The 19576-nt window shown below is 44.2% G+C and overlaps 1 protein-coding gene across 2 annotated transcripts in view; it reads right to left on the bottom strand.

Moving 5' to 3' along the window:
* The window catches only part of LOC143289817 (vacuolar protein sorting-associated protein 52 homolog), a 98525-nt gene that overhangs the window by 28853 nt on the left and 50096 nt on the right, over nt 1–19576 (bottom strand). For both annotated transcript variants that reach the window (XM_076598980.1, XM_076598981.1), the window contains exon 10: nt 16619–16737. In XM_076598980.1, coding sequence (XP_076455095.1) covers nt 16619–16737 — 119 coding nt within the window. The remainder of the gene's footprint in view (nt 1–16618; nt 16738–19576) is intronic.

Here is a 19576-nt window from a genome sequence, read left to right as displayed (position 1 = left end):
GTATATATAATTATAATGACGAATAGTAAACACATTTCAACAAATTAATTTTTTATTTTCTAAAGTTTTCACTATTTTTTTCTTTAAATCTGTGCACTTTTTCCCATTGATTTTCAATCACCTGTGATCAATGGAAAATTTTTGGAAATTACCATACATAAAAACAAATGTTTGTTAATAAAAGCATTTATTCACTAAAATTATTCACTAAAATAAACCTAAACAGACACATTCATCATGGAAAAAAGTATCATCTATAAGAATTATTGTCTGGAATCTACGTGAAAAGAGAAGGTCGCAACATGCTTTTGCTTCCGACGCCATCTTGAATTTTGACATTTGACCCAGCATGTGCTCGCCAATTTTTCCTGCAATATGACTTCAAACGACTCTTTCTCGGAAAACTAAGCTTTTGAAAGCCCTGACGAAGAATCCTAAATTCTACAGGCTGCCATGTCTGACAGTGATACAGACGAAGATCCTATCTCCCTTCGTCGATTCCAGACCATTATTATTTTTTATGTGTCTCATTTATCATTTGACTGTCAATGAGAAATAAACATGTAATTCTGCTTCGACACATTACATGCTGGATCAAGCAGACTGACCCTGTTTCTGCTTGCAGAAGAAGAAGTGCTTCGCTATGAGAATTCAAGAAAAACTAAGCACTGTACAAACAGTATTGATGCTGCGCTGGTTATCATTGTGTGTGTCCATGATCTAAGTATTTTTCACAAGACTGTGTGTGTGTGTGTGTGTGCGCGCGCGCGTGTGCATGCTTTTTCACCTTGCATACAAGGTTGTCTATGAAAGTGTGTCAAGTTTGTGTGTGTGTGTGTGCTTTTTTCCCTTGCATACAAGGTTGTGTGTGTGTGTGTGTGTGTGTGTGTGTGTGTGCATTATTTTTGGTGCACAATTCTATCAGCTGAAAAAATGTGGTTTTCGCTTTTTGTTTCTGGAATGCAGGCTACAACACAGAGAATCCAGGATCACAGAACTCTCTCCCCCCCCTTTGAACCTGGAGTCTACCTGGGGGATGTCAAAACAAGGGCTGACATCAACCAATATTTGCAGCCAGTGGACATACTTTCTATGCAATGGGGAGACAACAAAAATGTTTCATTTCTGTCAGCAGCTCATACAGTGAATAGATCCAGCTTTGTTTATCATAGATGAAAGGTTCTGGGGAAGTTTAGAAAAATCAATGTTAGACAGCCACAACTAGTCAAAGACAATGAAAATATGGGTAGGGTGGACAAAAGCGATCAGTTAATCAACAAATACAATGTTTTACACAAAACAAACAATGGTGGAAAACTCTTTTCATTGACATTGCATGAGTATTTAATGCTTTTATTTCAAGATTTCAGGAAAAAAACAACAACCAGGCATTCCAGAATTGCAAAGACATGATAGATAAATATGGCCAGTTAGACTTTACTGAAGAAGTGATTAGACAGCCTGCAAGCCTGGTGAATGTGAAAAAGTTCCAGAAGCATCATATTAAAAATATATTCACTAAACATCCCATTTCCCTGTTAAAGAGAGACAGAGAGAGAGAGAGAGAGAGAGAGAGAATGAATGAATGAATGAATGTTTTATTGCATTCAGGCCATAGGCATCATTGCATTGGGATGCTGGGTAGGGGGACGTGCTGACAATAGCATTCCGTTGACATCCCTATGAATATTAGAAATTATCCAATACTCTGAAGTTGCATGTAACAACAACGATTTTGTACAGGATTGGTATAAATAGTCATTTTACTGAAATGGATTTTCATACGACATTTTCTATCACACACGTATCTAGAAATGTTCTTCTTCATTGATTAGTTATCGCTTCTTGTCTGCGCTTAATTGAATGAAAAATATATTTTGCTACAGAACGAGATCGATGTTTATCTGCACCGTCCAGCAGAATGTTAATCTGAACATTGACATACAAACCAAGAAACTTTTTTCTAAGATCAACATACAAAGGGCATGCATATATAAAATGATATTCATCCTCATTCACACCTTTACAAAATGGGCAAAACCTTGCAACCGGATTTTCAGAGTATCTCTCATAGTTCTTATTTAGCGGCAAGACTCCAAGTCTTATTTGTGTCAAAGCGACTCTGAGGCAATAAATATCCAAATGTACAAAATAAAGTCCAGTTCTGAAACCATTTTGCATGGATGAATATAAAGCGTATCTTTCCTTATCTCTGACAGATGCCGACCATTCTTGCACATACATATCAATCAGTCTCTGTTTGAACTGTAATATAAACATCTGCATATTATCAACTCCTTGATTCAACCACACATAACTGAATCCAGTTTTACACAAAATTTCTCTAATTCCTGTTACCCAACACCTTTTACCGTTCCCATCTAAGTTTACTAGCATAAGATACGCCTGTTTAGGTAATCTATCTAAATTCATTTCTAGTAATCTGAACCAATATTTTACGGCTTTCATATATGAGTTAACATATAATGGGTATCTGCCTAATTCTGAGTATACTAGTTTGTTGGGTGTTTTGAGGGGAACACCGAGAAATCTTTTGCAAGCTAATAAATGTATTTTTTTCGACGCTATCTAAACGTTGCAGCCCCCAAATCTCTGCTGAGTACAATAGAATAGACTGAATTTTGGAGTCAAATATTTTGAAAAAGACTTCTCGGGACATCTCTTTACAATTGTTAAATGCTCTGCATAGAAGGTAAAGTGCTTTTTTTGCTTTTGTTACTAGATGCCCTGTGCCTACATTAGCACTCAACATTGTTGTGAATGTGAATCCTAGGCAACAGTAGGTGTTTACCACCTCAATTTCCACACCTCCAAAAAACCATTTTTCTTTTTTACCCAGATATCCCCCCTTTCTGAACACTATTATCTTAGTCTTACTTCTATTAACATTTAACCTCAAGCTATCACAGCATATTTTCAAAGAGTTAAGTTGTGTCTGTAATCCAACTGGTGTAGTTGCAATTAAAGCTACGTCATCAGCAAAAAGTAGAATGAAAACTTCAATAAGAGTGGGAAGTAACTGTACACCATGAACCCCAGTATCATTTATATAATTGGCTAACTCATTAATAAAAAGTGAGAAAAGTGAGAGAATCATACATAGACTGAAGGCAACAAAAAAATTTCCCTTTTATCCCCTCCTTGTGCAATGTTTGTAACAATTTGTTATGATGGACAGAATCGAACGCCTTTTTAAAGTCAACAAAAGCCACATACAGTTTTCGACCATTGCTACTTAATATTTTCTGGGCAATTGAATACAGATTGAATATGTGATCGATTGTTGAATAGTCTTGTCTAAACCCAGCCTGGTTTTCAACAATTACATTGTTTTTCTCCAACCAGGCATATAATCGTTCATTCAAAATTGAAGTAAAACATTTGCAAGTAACATTGATTAAAGATACACCCCTGTAGTTATCAGGATTATCCATATTACCCTTTTTGAAAATTGGTACCACTATAGCTTTGGCCCACTCTTTGGGATATACGCCACTATCAAAAATCTGATTAAATAGCATCGTTAAAAAGTTAATAACATTGTGCCCACCAGCTTTCAACATTTCTCCTGTAACACAATCGGTTCCGCTGGCTTTTCCGCATTTTATTTTCTTAATGGATTTCTCTACTTCCTGATGTGTGATTACTTGATTTAAAGCATGTTCTTCTTTTTCCTGGGTATTACTTTCTATGTTTATTTGATTATCTGTACTCTCTTCATTAAAACTGAATACTGTCTGGAAATGCTCAAACCATTGCTGGATACTTATATTTTCACTGTTGCATGATGTTTTCTTTAGTCCTATTCTTTTCAGATCATTCCAAAATATCGAAGACTTATTCATATTTTTACACAGTTTCTCTGCTGTTTCACGCTGGAAACTCATCCTTTTGATTTTCAATAATTTTCTGTAAGTTTTTCTACTTTCCACATACAATATTCTCATTTCCGGACACTTACAATTGCAAAATGACTCACTCTTATTTTCCATGTACGTCATCCGTTTGTTCTGACATGTGCAACGTCCCAAGCATTTATGCTTTTGGTATAAACGTAACAGTCTTCGACATTCCCGCTTTGCCTGCCTGCATTCCTCATCAAACCATTCTGCTCCTTTTGACTTCTTCCTATAAGACATGTTTTTCACCATACACTCAGCAGCTCCAAGTAAGTACTGATTAAATAATGCCAGTGCTAAGTCAATATTCTTGTCTATTTGGTTTATGGCTTCATTCAGATTTGTCCATCCCTCTTCGTTTGTAAGTTTGTCTTTGTATTCGTCTTCTTTGTCTACATTCCAAACTATTTTCTCTATAGTATTGTATCCATTTCTTTTAATATTGTTCTGTGAATTTGTATCAGTTCTTACCTCTGTAAACAATGTCAGCTGCACTGGCAAATGATCACAGTCTACAAGTTCTTTTACAACTAACTGCATATCTGACAATTGAGTCAATAAGTTGCAGGACATCAAAAAATAATCAATTACACTTGATCCACTATTAGACATAAATGTACATGCAGAGTCACAATTCCACTGTACCATACCGTTCACAATAAAACAATCTGTAACCGTACACAGATCAACCAGCTGATTCCCAAAAAGATTCGTTTCTAAATCATCAGACTTTCTTGCAAATGTGTGATCATCCAGTGTAATACTGCTACTTACCTTCTCAAAATTGTCCTCTGTTGGCTCATAGTTTTTGTTTGCAGTGCGAGCGTTAAAGTCTCCAGAGAGAAGAATATGAAAATTACCATATGTTTCGTGTAGAGACATGATACATTCATCAATTATTTCTACACCATATCCACCGTGATTGTTTTTCCAGTAATTGGAATCATATGGTCTTATATAAGATGAAATAAACATGGCATCACATTCACTCCCAAACAATTCTTTAGACATTCTTAATACAATGACATTATCTAGATCGGTTTTTATATGGGAGATGAATTTGGAAAAACGTTTGTTCGCAAGCACCATAACTCCTCCTGAATGCCTCCCTTGCTTCGTGAGTTTTGTCGCTTTGGAGATAAAACATTTATAATTTTTAAAAATAGTTGAATCGATATCTTCCGTAACAAAAGTTTCAATCAATGTAATGAAATCATAAGCGGTTATATAATCTACAAAATCTTGATTAGACAACTTCCCAATCAGCCCACAAACATTATAATTTAGAAATGTGATGGTTTGACACATGCTTGGATCACTGCACCAACTCGACTTAACATTTACATTTAAAGTAGGTTCAGACAGTTTTGCAGTTTGACATATATTTCTTAGGTCACATGAGGTAGTTGATGCCCGGCCTGACCCCTAATTGCTGTCCCTAAAACACGCAGGAGAAGCTGCCTGTCTTTCTCCGCCTCTATCACTGCTATGAGAACCACCACCTGTTTTTGGCCTTTTTGAACGCCTCCTTGATATTGCCCTGGCTGCCTGAACGTTGTTTGGTGGTTCCTGCCCATGTTGACATTCTGGATGGCCTCTGTTCCTTTGCGTTGGTCTGTACCTTGGCCTGAGAACGTCTGTGTATGTCCGACACGCCATCCTTGACAGCGTCTTCTGCCCTGTCCTTTACCTGTCCATGCTCAGTGTCCACTAGAGGCTGATCTCCTGAGTCTTCTCCACACTGGGTGTGACCGTGCTCCACTGCATCTGACTGCCCGAGAGGAATGACAGCCCCGTAGCTTGGTCCTGTTGATTCTGCCGTCCACTCTGATGCCGCTGTGTGAACTTCTGTCGACACTAACTGCCCCGTTGTCTGGTCTTCCGTAGTTACTTGACGATCTTTGACTGAAGATGGCGGTGACTCTGTGGACTTGTGACAGGTCACCTGTAGAAGGACATTGATGGGAAACTTCTGGGTCGTCCTCCTGCTCTTCCTCGTCATCGCCAGATGGTGGGTCTGGATTCGGTACTGTATTACAGTCCGACAGCTGGTCGACGTGAGACTCTTCCCCTGCATCTCTAACGTCACTGACCTGATATATGCGTGTGCGTGTTGTTGTAGTCTCATGCTGTGGTTCAGAGTACTCGTTGACTTTTACTCCTGATCTGACACCATTGTGGTCAGTCATTTCTTGTCTGTTTGTTTGTTCCTTTGGCCGTGAGTAGGTCCGCTTCTGCTCCCCAATCTTTACAATTATTCTCCTGTGTTCTGCCCCAGACGAACCACGAAAGATAGAGTTCTGCCTTCTGCGCCTGTCCCATTCTGAAGGGTTTTGTACTTGCCGTCTCTCCCAGCATGCGTGGTTTCTTGATGTGTAATAATCATGTTCAGAATTCCCTTGTGCTGGACGTCCACTCCTGACAGCCTTGCTGTAAGTTTTGTTGCCAGGAACTACACGGGGCTCCGCTGACCTTCGTCTGAATCTAGCATCACCAGATGTCCCTTGCTTTCCACCGTTATTAGAATGCCCGCCATCCTTGTGAGCTTCAGCTCTTGACCACGTATCTTGGTAGTCTGCCACTCTTTCTTGTCGGTAATCAAAAGGAGGAGTTTGTATTATACTCCATGTTTGGTGTTACATATACTTACCATGTCAAACTGATGCAAACTAGGCCTATTGATTTGCTCTGCTTGGCCAAATTTCGCGCGGCTAACAGTGAAAAGACGGGCCCACCCGCTCTCAGCCAATCAAACGCCTCTAAAAACTATAAGCGCTTAATCATTCCGTGGCCATGAACAAAAATGCCCCATGAGAACCACGGCGGAGACGCGGGGACGGACGGGCGGGCATTCGAGTTTGACATGGTAAGTATATGTAACACCAAACATGGAGTATAATACAAACTCCTCCTTTTGGTGTCATATACTGTACCATGTCAAACTGATGCAGAATTTAAAGCAAATGGAGGAGGGCAACGCCTACTGGTTCATATGGGGAGCCCTTGTAACTGAGACGGCAGTGTTAGCCGCGACAAAGGAAATCCCCTTGGAACCGTCAGCCCTGGTCATACGGAAATTCCTGAGGTAGAAGTTGATGAAGGGATTCTCAGACCGCCAGAAGGCTGCCTCCAAGACATGCTGCGTTGGCACTGAGTGCTGGAAAGCAGCCGAAGTAGCTATGGCCCGCACTTCGTGTGCTCTGGGATGAAGACAGCTGATATCCCTGTGTGCATGAGAGTAGGCTCTACGAATGACTTGGGAAACCTGGTGGGAAATGGTGCCTGCAGCGATGTCTTTCTTGTAATTCTCATTGAGGGAGATGAGCAGACACCTCTGAGAAGAACGCCTATGGCGAGACCTATCCCAATAATATTTGAGACACCGAACAGGGCAGGTGCCTATCCTCATCATCTTGGGCAAGAATATCAGACAAAGGTCTGACCCTCAGAGAGGGGGAAGGAACCTCAGGGTCTTGGTTCTTAGCCAGAAACTCTGGAAGGAAACGAATAGTGATGGAACCATCTCTGTGGAAGGCCAGATCTTGTGGCATTCCACTAAGCCCATGCAGCTTACTTCTACGACTGCCTGTGGCCAGCCACAGAAGGAAAGTGGTCTTGAGGGTGAGGATGTCAAAAGGAATAGTCCCCAATGGCAGGAAGGGCTGTTTTTGAATGAAATCCAGCACCAGGAACAAGTCCCAGAGGGGCACTCTTCTGGGGTCTCTAGCTTCCTACAGAGGGGCACCCCTAGCCACCTCTCTGAGCAGGCAATCCGCTTCAAAGGCGGAACCACCTAGCTGTTTGCATTGTGGTACAGAAGGCAGACCTGTACCCTCGCACAGAACTAGCAGACAGGATGAGAACCGAGGAGCAGAGAGCCAGAAAGTTGGCCAGCTGCATGCTCGTAAGGTTCGTAGGGGTAATGCCCTGAGCTGTACACCACCGCAACCATTTCTTCCAGCGAAAGTCATACAAAGTCTCCGTTCCCTGCCTCCTTGCTCTGGTGACTATGGAGAGGAGGTCAGAGGAGGCACACCCCTGGGTCAGCACAGCCGACACAGAGGCCGATCGAGGGGTCGAGGACTTCAATGGTGATGCTGACAGTTCCGACCGCACAGCAGCCATGCGTGCTGGTGGAGCAGTTGAGGATTGGAATGCGGAGTGCCCGAGCGAGGCTGCCTCAGCAGATGAGATTTGGTTTCAAGTTCCAGGGGTGGGAACATGTGTCAGGGACTGAAGGTCCGGAAACCAGGTCTGGGCTGGCCATTTCGGCGCAATGAGGATCAGCTGCGGGTGTTCCAATCTGTCTTTCCGTATCACCTTGGACAGACTTGGAAAGGGAGGAAACGCGGAGGCAATCAGACTGCTCCAATCTAGAGAGAGAGCATCCACTGCCCACGCTTCTGGGTCGGCAACCGAAGAGACGGAAGTGGGAAGTCTCTTGTTGAACAAGGTCCACCATCGGCCGAAACCACTGTTCCCACACCCCCTGAAGGCTGTCCTTGTCCAGGGTGCACTCTGTGCGTATGACACTCTTGGACCTGCTAAGAGCATCTGCCAAGAAGTTGGTTTTTCCTGCTCAGTGTCTCGCTGAAAGTGCAATGCCCTTGCTGTGGCACCAACGGAGGAGAGCCTCAGTCCGCATGGAGAGGTCTGCCGAGTGCGCTCCCCCTATTTGTTCACATAACATGCGACCGTCGTCTTGTCCGTGAACAAGCGGATGGTCTTGCCAGTGGCCTCCCCCATGAAGTGCAGGAGAGTCCTGTGAACTGTCTCCAGTTCCAGAACATTGATGTGGCATAGGCGCTCCTCCGGGGACCAAGTCCCTGCTGCATAGAGTGAGTCCATGTGGGCTCCCCAGCCCAGGGAGGAGGCGTCTGTGAAGAGTGCCACCTGAAGAGTAGGTGGGGCTAAGGGCACCCCCTGTGTCCGAAGGGGGGTGATTAACCACTTTGATGTCACCTCGAGGAACCACTCGCCCAGACATATCTGGGTATCCCGTGGCTGAGTGCTCTGGGACCGGCGTAACCTCAGTGCCCTCTGGAGAGGGCGCTTGAGAACCCTGTCCAGGGGAATGAGAGGTGCCGTGGACTCCATCATGCCCAAGAGGGAAGAAAGTGTCTGCGCTTATCTTGGGAGGAGTGGTGCCAGTGGCTGAGGAGGCCTGCCAGACGGTCCCAGTGATCTGGCGCCAGAGAGACTATCATAGACCGCGTGTCGAATCTCATCCCTAAGAAGTCGAAGGACTGACGTGGGGACAGATCGCATATCTGCTGGTCCCTGAGGAAGCCCAGTTGGGAGCAAAGGTCTAGAAGTCTGGCCGTATGACTCAGGCACAGGGCCTGCGACTGGGCCAGGATAAGCCAGTCGTCCAGGTACACACAGAGACAAATGGATTCCGAGCGGATGATGGACACCAATTCCCGCACCACCTTGGTAGACAGGAAAGGGGCAAGGGACAGACCAAATGGGAGGGCCGGGAACTGGAACCCCTTGTCCCTCCACACGAACCTCAGGTACCGACGGGATGCCGAATGGATGAGTATATGAAAATAAGCATCTTCCAGATCGATAGAGGTAGGCCAATCACCTTGTTGGATGGTCTCCCGAATCTGTGCCTGTGTGTCCATCTTGAATTTGATTTTGGGGAGGAATTTGTTGAGGGGGGACAAGTCCAAAACTGGTCTCCACCCTCCCGAGACCTTTGGAATCACCAACAACAGCCCTAAAAACCGGGGCCCGGGTCCGAGAGTTGAGATATAGCCCCATGAGGAGTGGGTGCGATATCTCTTTTTCTAGGACGCTCTCCTGCTCCGTCGAGCTGAGCACCTAAGGAGGAGGAGTGGATCTTAGAGGGTGGAGGTCCTCCACCCAAGACAGCATGTACCCCGACTCTAGCACTGACATAATCCCGTCGTTGAGTCCCAGAGCACACCACTGATGTGCATGCCGGGACAAGTTTCCTACTTGGAGGGGCTGAACGACTGGCGGTGCTGAATCGGGGCCCAGTCATTGGGGGTGCTGCCTTCTGGCCTTGGGCATGGCCGGTCGGCTTGGACGGACATAAGGTGGTTTATTCCTCTGCCACTGATTCAGCACACGCTGCCTTGACAGGCGGCGTGGTATATGGAGGGGCCCTGGTGGCCGGTCTCTTCAATGGCATAGAACCCTGGAGCCCATGAGAGGTGTGGGCCAAATATGAGGCCACCTCCCTGTTTGTCTCTGCCCTGTGGCTGACAAATGGGGCGGGAACTGGCCGAAGAGGGAGTGCTGCTGTGCTGGGATGGACCGCAGGGCAGCCCTCTCCTCCACAGGAATGTTAGAGAGGCTGAAAATGGCATCACGCCGCGCTAGCACAGTATTGAAGTGAAGGCTGTTAGCTGTGTCTGCAGCTGCCGTGAGACCAGATGCTACCCTATTGCCAAAAGCGTGTAACCTGTGGTCGGTGAAGAGGCCCGGCGGGACAAAGGAAGGAGACCCCTTGTCCTGATTAACCGGACACTGTTCCCACAGCTCATTGGCCCTGTGAAGGAACGTGTCGAAGGTGTACGCCATGGAAACCTCGAGGGGGCAGCGGCGGGCCAATTTGTCCCACTCTTATAACGTTTTAAAGGATAGGTTAGCTGAAGTGGGGAAGGTGGTGCGCTGTGAGACCAACATCCTGTCCTGTGCGGAGGGCTCTGCTCCGCTGTAGGCAGGGTGGTCCTGTGTGTACCAGGACCACACCCCTCCCTTGGAGGAATCTTTAAGAAACTTTCCTGGGGAAAAGGCGCCCGGGGCAGAGAGGGACTCCCTGCCTGGAGGAGGGATGGAAGCAGCACCCCTGACAGTGCGGGCTGGCTTATTAAGCCATACCTGCACCATTTCTGGCACTCTGAGTTGCCTTGTGGTTCTGGAGTTAGAGTCACATGGCGTAAGGAGGGTCAAGGGTAACAAAGTAGCCTGAGGGACTGATTCGGCATACGTGACCCTATTGGGGAGGGTCAGTTCGAGCTCGGCAAAGTCCGAGTTTGGTTCAGGCTGGTCCCTAGGGAGGCACGGGCTCAATCTGTCCCCCCTGGGATGTGGGCGAAGAGTGCTCATCTGCTTGTTCGTCCTCATCCGAAGACAGGGGCTCCCACTCTTGTTCGCAGTCCATCCCCTGCTGGGTGCCATCCCAAGTGGATGTACCCACTGGGGCGTCCTGTGAGCTGTGGCCAGCCCAGCGGGATGAGCTGGGACGATCCCGAGCCGGGACCATGGCCGCCACTGTTATGTCCTTGACACCTGAAGCGGGTGGGGAGCGTGTGGACCGTAGGTCCAACCATGCTTGGGATGGTGGGTGCCACACCTTTTCAGAGAGGGCGTCCCTGGATGCAAGAGTGACCCACGAGTGCTGTGTGGGGACAAACACCCACTCATCTCACTGTAGGACCGAGGGCTGGGCAGGTGGGGACTGCCGGCTCCGCCGGGCCGAGTAGGGCCCCTGAGCAGCCGTCGGTCCTGACAAGGAGGCCGTTGTGACCGTGGAGGTCACCTGTGGGTTGACAGAGGCCCGATTTGTGGACATAGTGGCAATATTGGTCGAGGAGCTCGACCTGACCGACAAGAAGTTGATCCCACTTGTCGGGGCTGTGTGTGTCACCCTGTGAGATGTGCTGGGTTGGGTCCGGTGGGGAGCGGACAAGGGGCTGGCCCTTGGTGCTCCCGGTAACCCAGTGTGCACCCTAGGTGCGCCCCAGTACGGGTAGAATGGGGGTAACCACCCGTGGGCACCAGCCATACTGTGACCCGAACCCCAAGGGTCACTGGTGCGTTGACCTCCATGAAGAGAACAACCTGGCCAAGTCGGAGGGAGGTCAGGTCCGACTTGGGTGTCAGTCCCGCCTGAAGACGAGCGGGCTGACTGCCCGGAACCGCCTGACACGCACGGGCCTCCCCCAGCAGGGGAGACCGGCTGGATAGCGGGAAGACCTGCAGAGCAGGTTGCCACGCGCCCCGAATCCCCTCCCGTGGGGAGACTGGGGTGGCTTGGCCCGGGGTGGGCAAAGTAGAGATCCCCCACCGGAACCAAATTTTTCTCCCCCACCAAAAGGAGGTGGGGGAGGGGGGTCGACAGAGAAGGGAGGAGGGGGAACAACAATGGGGCCCGTGAGGGCCATCTCCGAGTGGGGACCCGGGTAATGGCCGGGCGCGGCCCCCCATGGGAGTCCGCGCCTAGCTGCGAGTCCCCACAGCACGGAGATGACTTGCCATTCACCCTTCTCCCTGCCTCGCGCTGGGACACCTCGGGAGGCGACGCTCGTACCTCTTTCCCCCCGGTCCCCTTCATGACCGTTTTACTGGTACGAAAGTCGCCTCCACAATCAGCGTCTAACGACGCCTCGCCGCGGTCCGTATCGGGAGGAATCATGAGCTCCGGGCCTGGGAGAGTCTCTTACCAAGTCTCAATCCCAGCATCATGATCCCCTGCCTTCGTGGTATGGCACACGAGGCATGGAACCCGCGCTTAGGCACCCAGTGAAAATCCGACCCCCAACAGAGAAAGGAAAGACAGGATCGACTTAGAGGCAGAAAAAATCGAACGAATCGAGGGTGCCGAGTCGAATCGAGTACACAGAATGTAAGAATACAATAAACACAAGCTGCATGCAACAAAATAAGGCCAAAAGGATACGCTGAATAGCCGAAAAAGGCGTAAGACGAGACAGAGCGTAAACCTGACAAGATGGCGTGGAGAGCCTTGGCCAAAGGAAAATGATTAAGCGCTTACAGTTTTTAGAGGCGTTTGATTGGCTGAGAGCGGGTGGGCCCGTCTTTTCACTGTTAGCCGCGCGAAATTTGGCCAAGCAGAGCAAACCAATAGGCCTAGTTTGCATCAGTTTGACATGGTACAGTATATGACACCAAAACGTCTGTTAGCAGAGCCTCTCACCGGATAATCATTGCCTCCAAAATATTCTTGCTTTTCCACCACTTGTAGTTTGCCTTTCCAATAGTAGGCTCTTTTCCCTTGCTTGGTGTGGAAGTCAACCATCCCTCTTTGTCTCGTGGTCAGCTCTGAGGCCACTCTGATGTTGTCTTCACGTAGTGCTTCCCTCAGGTCTTGATCTTGCAGAATTGCCATCTTGTCCTGCCACCTGTGCATCTGCACAACGATAGGCCTCGGATGATCTGAAGAGTCACGCCACTCTCCCACTCTGTACGCCCTGTTGATGTCTCTGTGACACCAGCTTCGCTCATAGGAATATTGGTTCAGGATGTCGACAATTACATCAACTGTTGGAAAAGAGTAGGTTCCTCCTTCTGGTACTCCCATGAACCTCAGGTTACAGCATTTCAAGTCCACTTCGTTGAGATCAACAAGTTCTTCTAACTTGTTGAGTCGTTGATCGAACAATTCCCAGTCTTCGTTCAGAACTGCGATGTCGTCTGTGGCTCTTTTCACTTCCTCTCTATCTCTCTCACATGTCCTTTTCATCGTATGGATCTCAGCATTAATGTTCCCTATGGCACTGTGCAGTTGCTCCAGACTGCAGCTGAGAGTGTTGCCGATGTTCCGGGAATGTGAATTCATCATTTGTATCATTTGGTTAAATCGCCAGTCCATCATCTGAAGTAAATGTGTGAATGCTTCATTTGTAGATGACTCCATTATGTTGTGTTCCTGCTTTTAATTATACGATGGCAAGAAGGTAACAGTATAATTTTTCTTCTCTTCACGAACCTTTGATATCGTCGCACAGTCCATCACTTGCCGAGAGAGAGAGAGAGAGAGATTTGTAATCAAAAATGTTATGCAGTGAAAAAAAGAATAAATGGAAAAAAAAAAACTGAAAAAAAATGTGATGTGTGTTACCTGTGGAAACCACCTGTGCTTTGTGGACGGCAGAAGCTGCCTTTGGAGTTTTCATGTTGGTAAGATCATGCATGTATATGTGTAGGACACAAATGCAATGATGATAGGGTAGGGGTGGGGGCGGTTTTTGGGGTGTTTTCTTTTTCTACAAGTAAGTGATGACTTCTGAAACAAGTATGTACAGTTTGTTATTGCCACTAGTGTTATGACAGGGAAAAGCCAGAATGGAAGAGTGATGACTTTTAAAGATATATGCATGAGTTTGTTTGTCACACACATTTCTTTCATAGTTTCTCCCTCAGGATGTTTTCAGTACATTCTTTATATACTTATATATTCTTTTAAAATGGATGTGTAAAAACAAATTGGTTTCTTTTTGACATTCTCTTCATACCCATGTGTATCCAAAGAACCAAAGCAACTGTTTGCACTGTTCAAACAGGTAAATTGTTCAGGCGGGAGTGGTCGGCCTATTTATAGAAACAATATCAACAAATACACTGTTTGAAGAAAGAAACTGATTGTAGTTTGTGAATAACATATATTCTTGTATCCATGGGATGCTTCATTAATGTTAACCGTCTAAGCTCTTGTGTTTTTTCTGCAAAACAAGAAGTCTGTTATGGTGTACATGACTTATGTGATTTGTAGTAATCAATCAGGAAATATAGTTATGACTTTATTCACAGTGCTGAACATATAGTTTTTGACACAGCACTGTGAATTTTGTTTCAGATAAAAGAAAAAATGATTGTTTTCTCAATAAAAGTTTTAAATTGTGAACTTGAACTCAATATCCTGGATTTTTTTTTTTTTCAGTGAGAATGTAAAAAATATTGAAAATGCTCAAAATTTCTATTTTTAGCAACATAGGTTAAAGGTCATCAAAATGACAATGTCCCACAAGCATTTAAAAAGATACACTTTGAAAGCTTGTTTTATTCTGATGACATTGACATATAACACATCAAGTTTGGTCAATAAATGCACATTTTACAAACATTTTAAAATTGCTGCATAGTTATTGCTAAGAAAATGCGAAAAACTCCAAAACTGTTGAAAGTTAAGTGTGTATCACAAGGAGTCTTGAAGGCCTTGCTTTTCTTGTTACATGATATTTACTACAGAACATAATTTTAATGACAATCCTCCCCTATCATTGTTCTTATTTTCCAGAATTCTGTTTGTTTCACACTTTTTTCTATGTCCTTTATTACTTTCAATATCCACTCTTTTTTACTCACTTGTGTAAACAAAGTGAGTCTATGTTTTAACCCGGTGTTTGGTTGTCTGTGTGTGTGTGTGTGTGTGTATGTGTCCGTGGTAAACTTTAACATTGACATTTTCTCTGCAAATACTTTGTCAGTTGACACCAGATTAGGCATAAAAATAGGAAAAATTCAGTTCTTTCCAGTCATCTTGTTTAAAACAATATTGCACCTCTGGTATAGGCACAAAAAAAATAAAAATGAAGTCTAATTATATGCAAACTGCATTTACTGTTATATTTATATTTTTTTGTATTCTCTAAACTTGGCACTTTGATCTGATATTCTGACTCAACAACAAGAGCAGTCATTATTATCATTTTTTGTTCAAACACGAACTTCTTTTGCTAAGCATGGAAGTTTTATTTATTTTGCAAACGTTTTGGTGCAGACAGTAAAAAAGGGAAATTACTCTGTAATTAATGCTAGGGGACTTAATTTGCTTTAAACTGATCTTTCTCATCTTAAACATTACATTTTGAAATTATACTCAATACATAAAAAGATTGGATTTTTTTTTTTTTAAGTGTATCACAAGTGAGTCTTGAAGTTCAGCCTTGCCTCTCTTGTTTTTCTTTCCGTTTCTTTCTTTCTTCCACCCCCACCCACAAGAATAACTTGACAAATCTAGGATGTGTTTGTACATTTTTCATAAAATATATAATGTTTGTCCACTTATTACAAGTGAGTCTTGAAGGCCTTGCCTCTTTTGTTTTTGTGTTTCTTTGTTGTTGCTGTTAATGATCATTCTTCTATCATTGATACAAACACTGTTCCTTCAGAAATGTTACCTTTATAATAACAGTAATAGTAATATTTACAATAATGATAAAAATAATAACAATGATGTACATTTGTATGGTGCCCTTTCTCTCTAAAAGCTCAGGGTAGTTTACATGAAAGAAAAAGTTACAGATGACATAAACCAGTTATGACCACTCCTTCCTCCTCTCATTCCTCATACATTCGAACTCAGCTGGCAGGCATGGGGTGGTGTTGGAAAAGTATGAAACCAAGAGTGCTTACAGATTCTGAAAAGATTAGTTTTTTTATGAAAAGCGAACAGCAGAGATGGAGTCAGATAAACAGTTACGATGTGGAAGGTTGTTCCATATATGAGAAGTAGCAAAGAGTCATTATCATCTTTATTATTATTAGCTGTTGTTCTTTTTGTTTTGTCAACCTTCTTATATTTCATTCCAAAACATTTACTAGTGCTCAAGGCTTAACTGAGCATATATTCAAAGTTTTCAAAATGGATGGGATGCTACAAGACTACTACCCCAACTTAAAACCAATGCTCAGCTTAATGGAGAGTCTGAAACCTCCATCTCAGTAACAGTATTCTACAATGACTTCATTCGAATTCGGTCTATTCCAATTCGGCAAAACTTGTCATCTGAAATGAACCATGCACAAGTACAGGAAGTATATTTCCATAAATTATTTGATCACCCCACTTCAGTTTTATTGTAATTTCCACCAACCTTTTCTCCCATACTCAGTATGAGTCACTGTCACTGAAACAACAATGCTGCACAGTTCCATAGCATTTGTGTTTTGGATATGTGTTGCCACCTTACACCACTCACCTGTCCAGGGCGGGGATGGTGCGTTTGGCCATGATAGCACGGTAGCGAAACACTATATGCACTGACAAGAATACTGCGATGGAGTCATAACAATCAGCTGTGTACTCCTCCATTTGTTTCTGAAACCACAAACACACTCTGTGTTTATATTTCGGTCTCTGTGTCATGCTTGTCTGTCAGATACTGACTGTAACTACCACTAGCCTGTCTATCACTCTATGTATTGTAATTTTTAGCCTTTTAGGTACAACTCTTTTACTGATCTCAGTTGCATTTGCCCTATCTGTGTCTGAAAACTAAATCTGACAGCCATTTGGTGCCACCACTCACAAAAAATTCATTATTTGATGATATACTTGATCACAATAAATGCACATGATCACACTGAAAAGCAACACTTACAAGCTTAAGTTTAGGACTGGTTTGACACTGTTGATGCTGGCCATTATACTGAATGGTAACTAAATCGCCTATGACATCAAGTTAAAATGAACATATCAAAATTTGCCCTTAGGGTGTGAAAAAAGAGCACAATCAAAGCTGGTGTGAAAATAAAGAAATCAGAAAAGCAAATTGGTCATTTTTCAATCTTTTCAAACATGCAAAGCAAGACAGCAGACAGGACTTGAAGCAGTGATAGCAGATTTGGTCCTGCTTTGACAAAATAATAGACTGGGGCTTGACAACAGTGCAGATTCAACTTAAGGCATCGGAATGGTAGAACTTGTACAAGCTGCTGAAAATGAGGAGTTTGAATTATACTCACTGTTTGATGATATATACTTACCACGTCAAACTCAAATACATCAGTTTGACAACGTATGGTATATGACACCAAAATGAGGAGTTTAAATCATACTCCCTGTTTAGTAATACATAGTTACCATGTCAAACTGATGCATTTGAGTCTGACTAGGTATAGTATATGACAATAAATAGCAGATAATAGAGAAGATGAACATATCAACAGAGCTGAGTTGATAACCAGACATAACAACTCAGATTACAATCAAGTTTCAAAAAATGACATCAGTACTCAGAAAGCAACATACAGGGCCAGTAGAACCATTCTGCGCCAATCGATGTGGTCGATTTTCAATGTTTAGGATTTATGGCAGATGTGTGCACCAAATGAATTTTCCTTTAAATTCAGCCATATGTGCTGCATCGCCTTTGAGGCCAAAAATTCTGTTACCTGTTCTCAGTGCACATGTGACTGGTCTGTGTATACAGTAAGGTTTCCATGAATCCCTGCAGTGTGTGCGCGCATGTGTGTGTGTGTGTGTGTGTGTGTGTGTGTGTGTGTGTCTGCATATGTGTGTGTGTGTGTGTGTGTGTGCGTGCGTGTGTGTGTGCATGAATTCATGAGTGTGTGCGTGCATGTGCTTAAACGCCATGTAGGTGGGACTGGAATGCCTGAAATTTGCAGATCAAAATCAATTCATTCATTGCCAACGACACAACTCTAGAAGGGCTGATTATGAACAGTGATGAGTCAAAATATAGGGAAAAAGTACACGAACTTGTCAGCTGGTGTGATCAAAACAACTTAGAACTCAACGTATCAAAAACCAAAGAATTAATTCCAGATTTCAGGAAGACCAGATCTGACCCCTTACCACTTGTCACTGACGACAAGTAGAGATCATCAGCAACTTTAAATTTCTCGGACTGATCATTTCCAACGATTTGAAATGGGAGAAATATATGGAAAAAATTGTTAAGAAAGCACAACAGCGCCTGCACTTTCTTCGGCACCTGAAAAAGTTTGGAATTAAAAAAGAAATCATGGTTGATTTCTACAGAACAGTCATTGAAAGTGTGCTAACCTTTGCTCTTTCTGTTTGGTACGGAAACATTTCCAAGGCAGAAGTTACCCTTAACAGAATCGTAAAAACTGCCACCAAGATTACCGGGGCTGATCTACCTTCTCTAAAAGACATATATTATAAGCGGCTACTCAAAAAAGCAAAATCAATCAGCCAGGACGAATCACATCCAGTTTTGGGAGTTTCGAGATGCTCCCCTCTGGTCAACGGTACAGAAGTATCAGGACGAAAACCAATTGCATCGCCAATAGCTTTTTCCCCAAAGCAGTAAATGCCCTGTCTCTCGAACAAATCCATTGTGATAAATAGAATTGTGCAACCAACAACCATCTACCTGAATATCCAGTCATCAGCCCCATCCACATGTAATATGCAGTTTCTGTTCAAACGTGTGCGTGTGTGCATGCACGAGTATGCACAAGTTTTTATATTGATATGTACTTGTATGTATCTTATTTCTACTGTATCTGTGTTTGTGTATTATTTTCGATTTATGTATCTTGTTATGTACTATCCCCGCAATATTTCTTTTGACCCCGGTACACTTGGTAATAAAAACATATTCTATTCTATTTTATTCTAAGACCGCCCCCCTGAAGTCCAAGACAGGAGAGAACATCACTGATCAACAAAAGCAGATGGAGAGATGGGTAGAGCACTACCTAGGGTTATACTCCACGCAAAACGTTGTGTCAGAAGCAACCCTGAGCGCTATTCAAGAACAGTCTGTCATGGAAGAGCTGGATGCAGAGCAAACTGAAGAAGTGCTGAGCAGGGCCATAGACTGTCTGACAGTTGGAAAGGCCCCAGGAGATGATGGGATACCCCCTGAGGTCATCAAATGCAGGAAAGCAGCATTGCTTCAGGATCTGCACAAATTACTCTGCATGTGCTGGAGGGAGGGCTCTGTACCACAGGACATGCAAGATGCCAAGATCGTGACCCTGTACAAGAGCAAGGGTGACCGCAGCGACTGTAACAGCTACTGGGGCATCTCTCTGCTCAGCATTGTCGGCAAAGCCTTTGCAAGAGTCATCCTGAATTGACTGCAAGTTCTGGCGGCACACACATACCCAGTCGCAGTGTGGGTTTAGGGCAGGCAGATCTACCACCGACATATTCTCCGTCA

This window comes from Babylonia areolata, chromosome 14 (assembly GCF_041734735.1).
Source record: "Babylonia areolata isolate BAREFJ2019XMU chromosome 14, ASM4173473v1, whole genome shotgun sequence".
In the NCBI taxonomy this organism is placed as follows: Eukaryota; Metazoa; Mollusca; class Gastropoda; order Neogastropoda; family Buccinidae; genus Babylonia; species Babylonia areolata.
The sequence above is the reverse complement of the archived record's forward strand: the minus strand, read 5'-3'. Positions and strand labels throughout refer to the sequence as shown.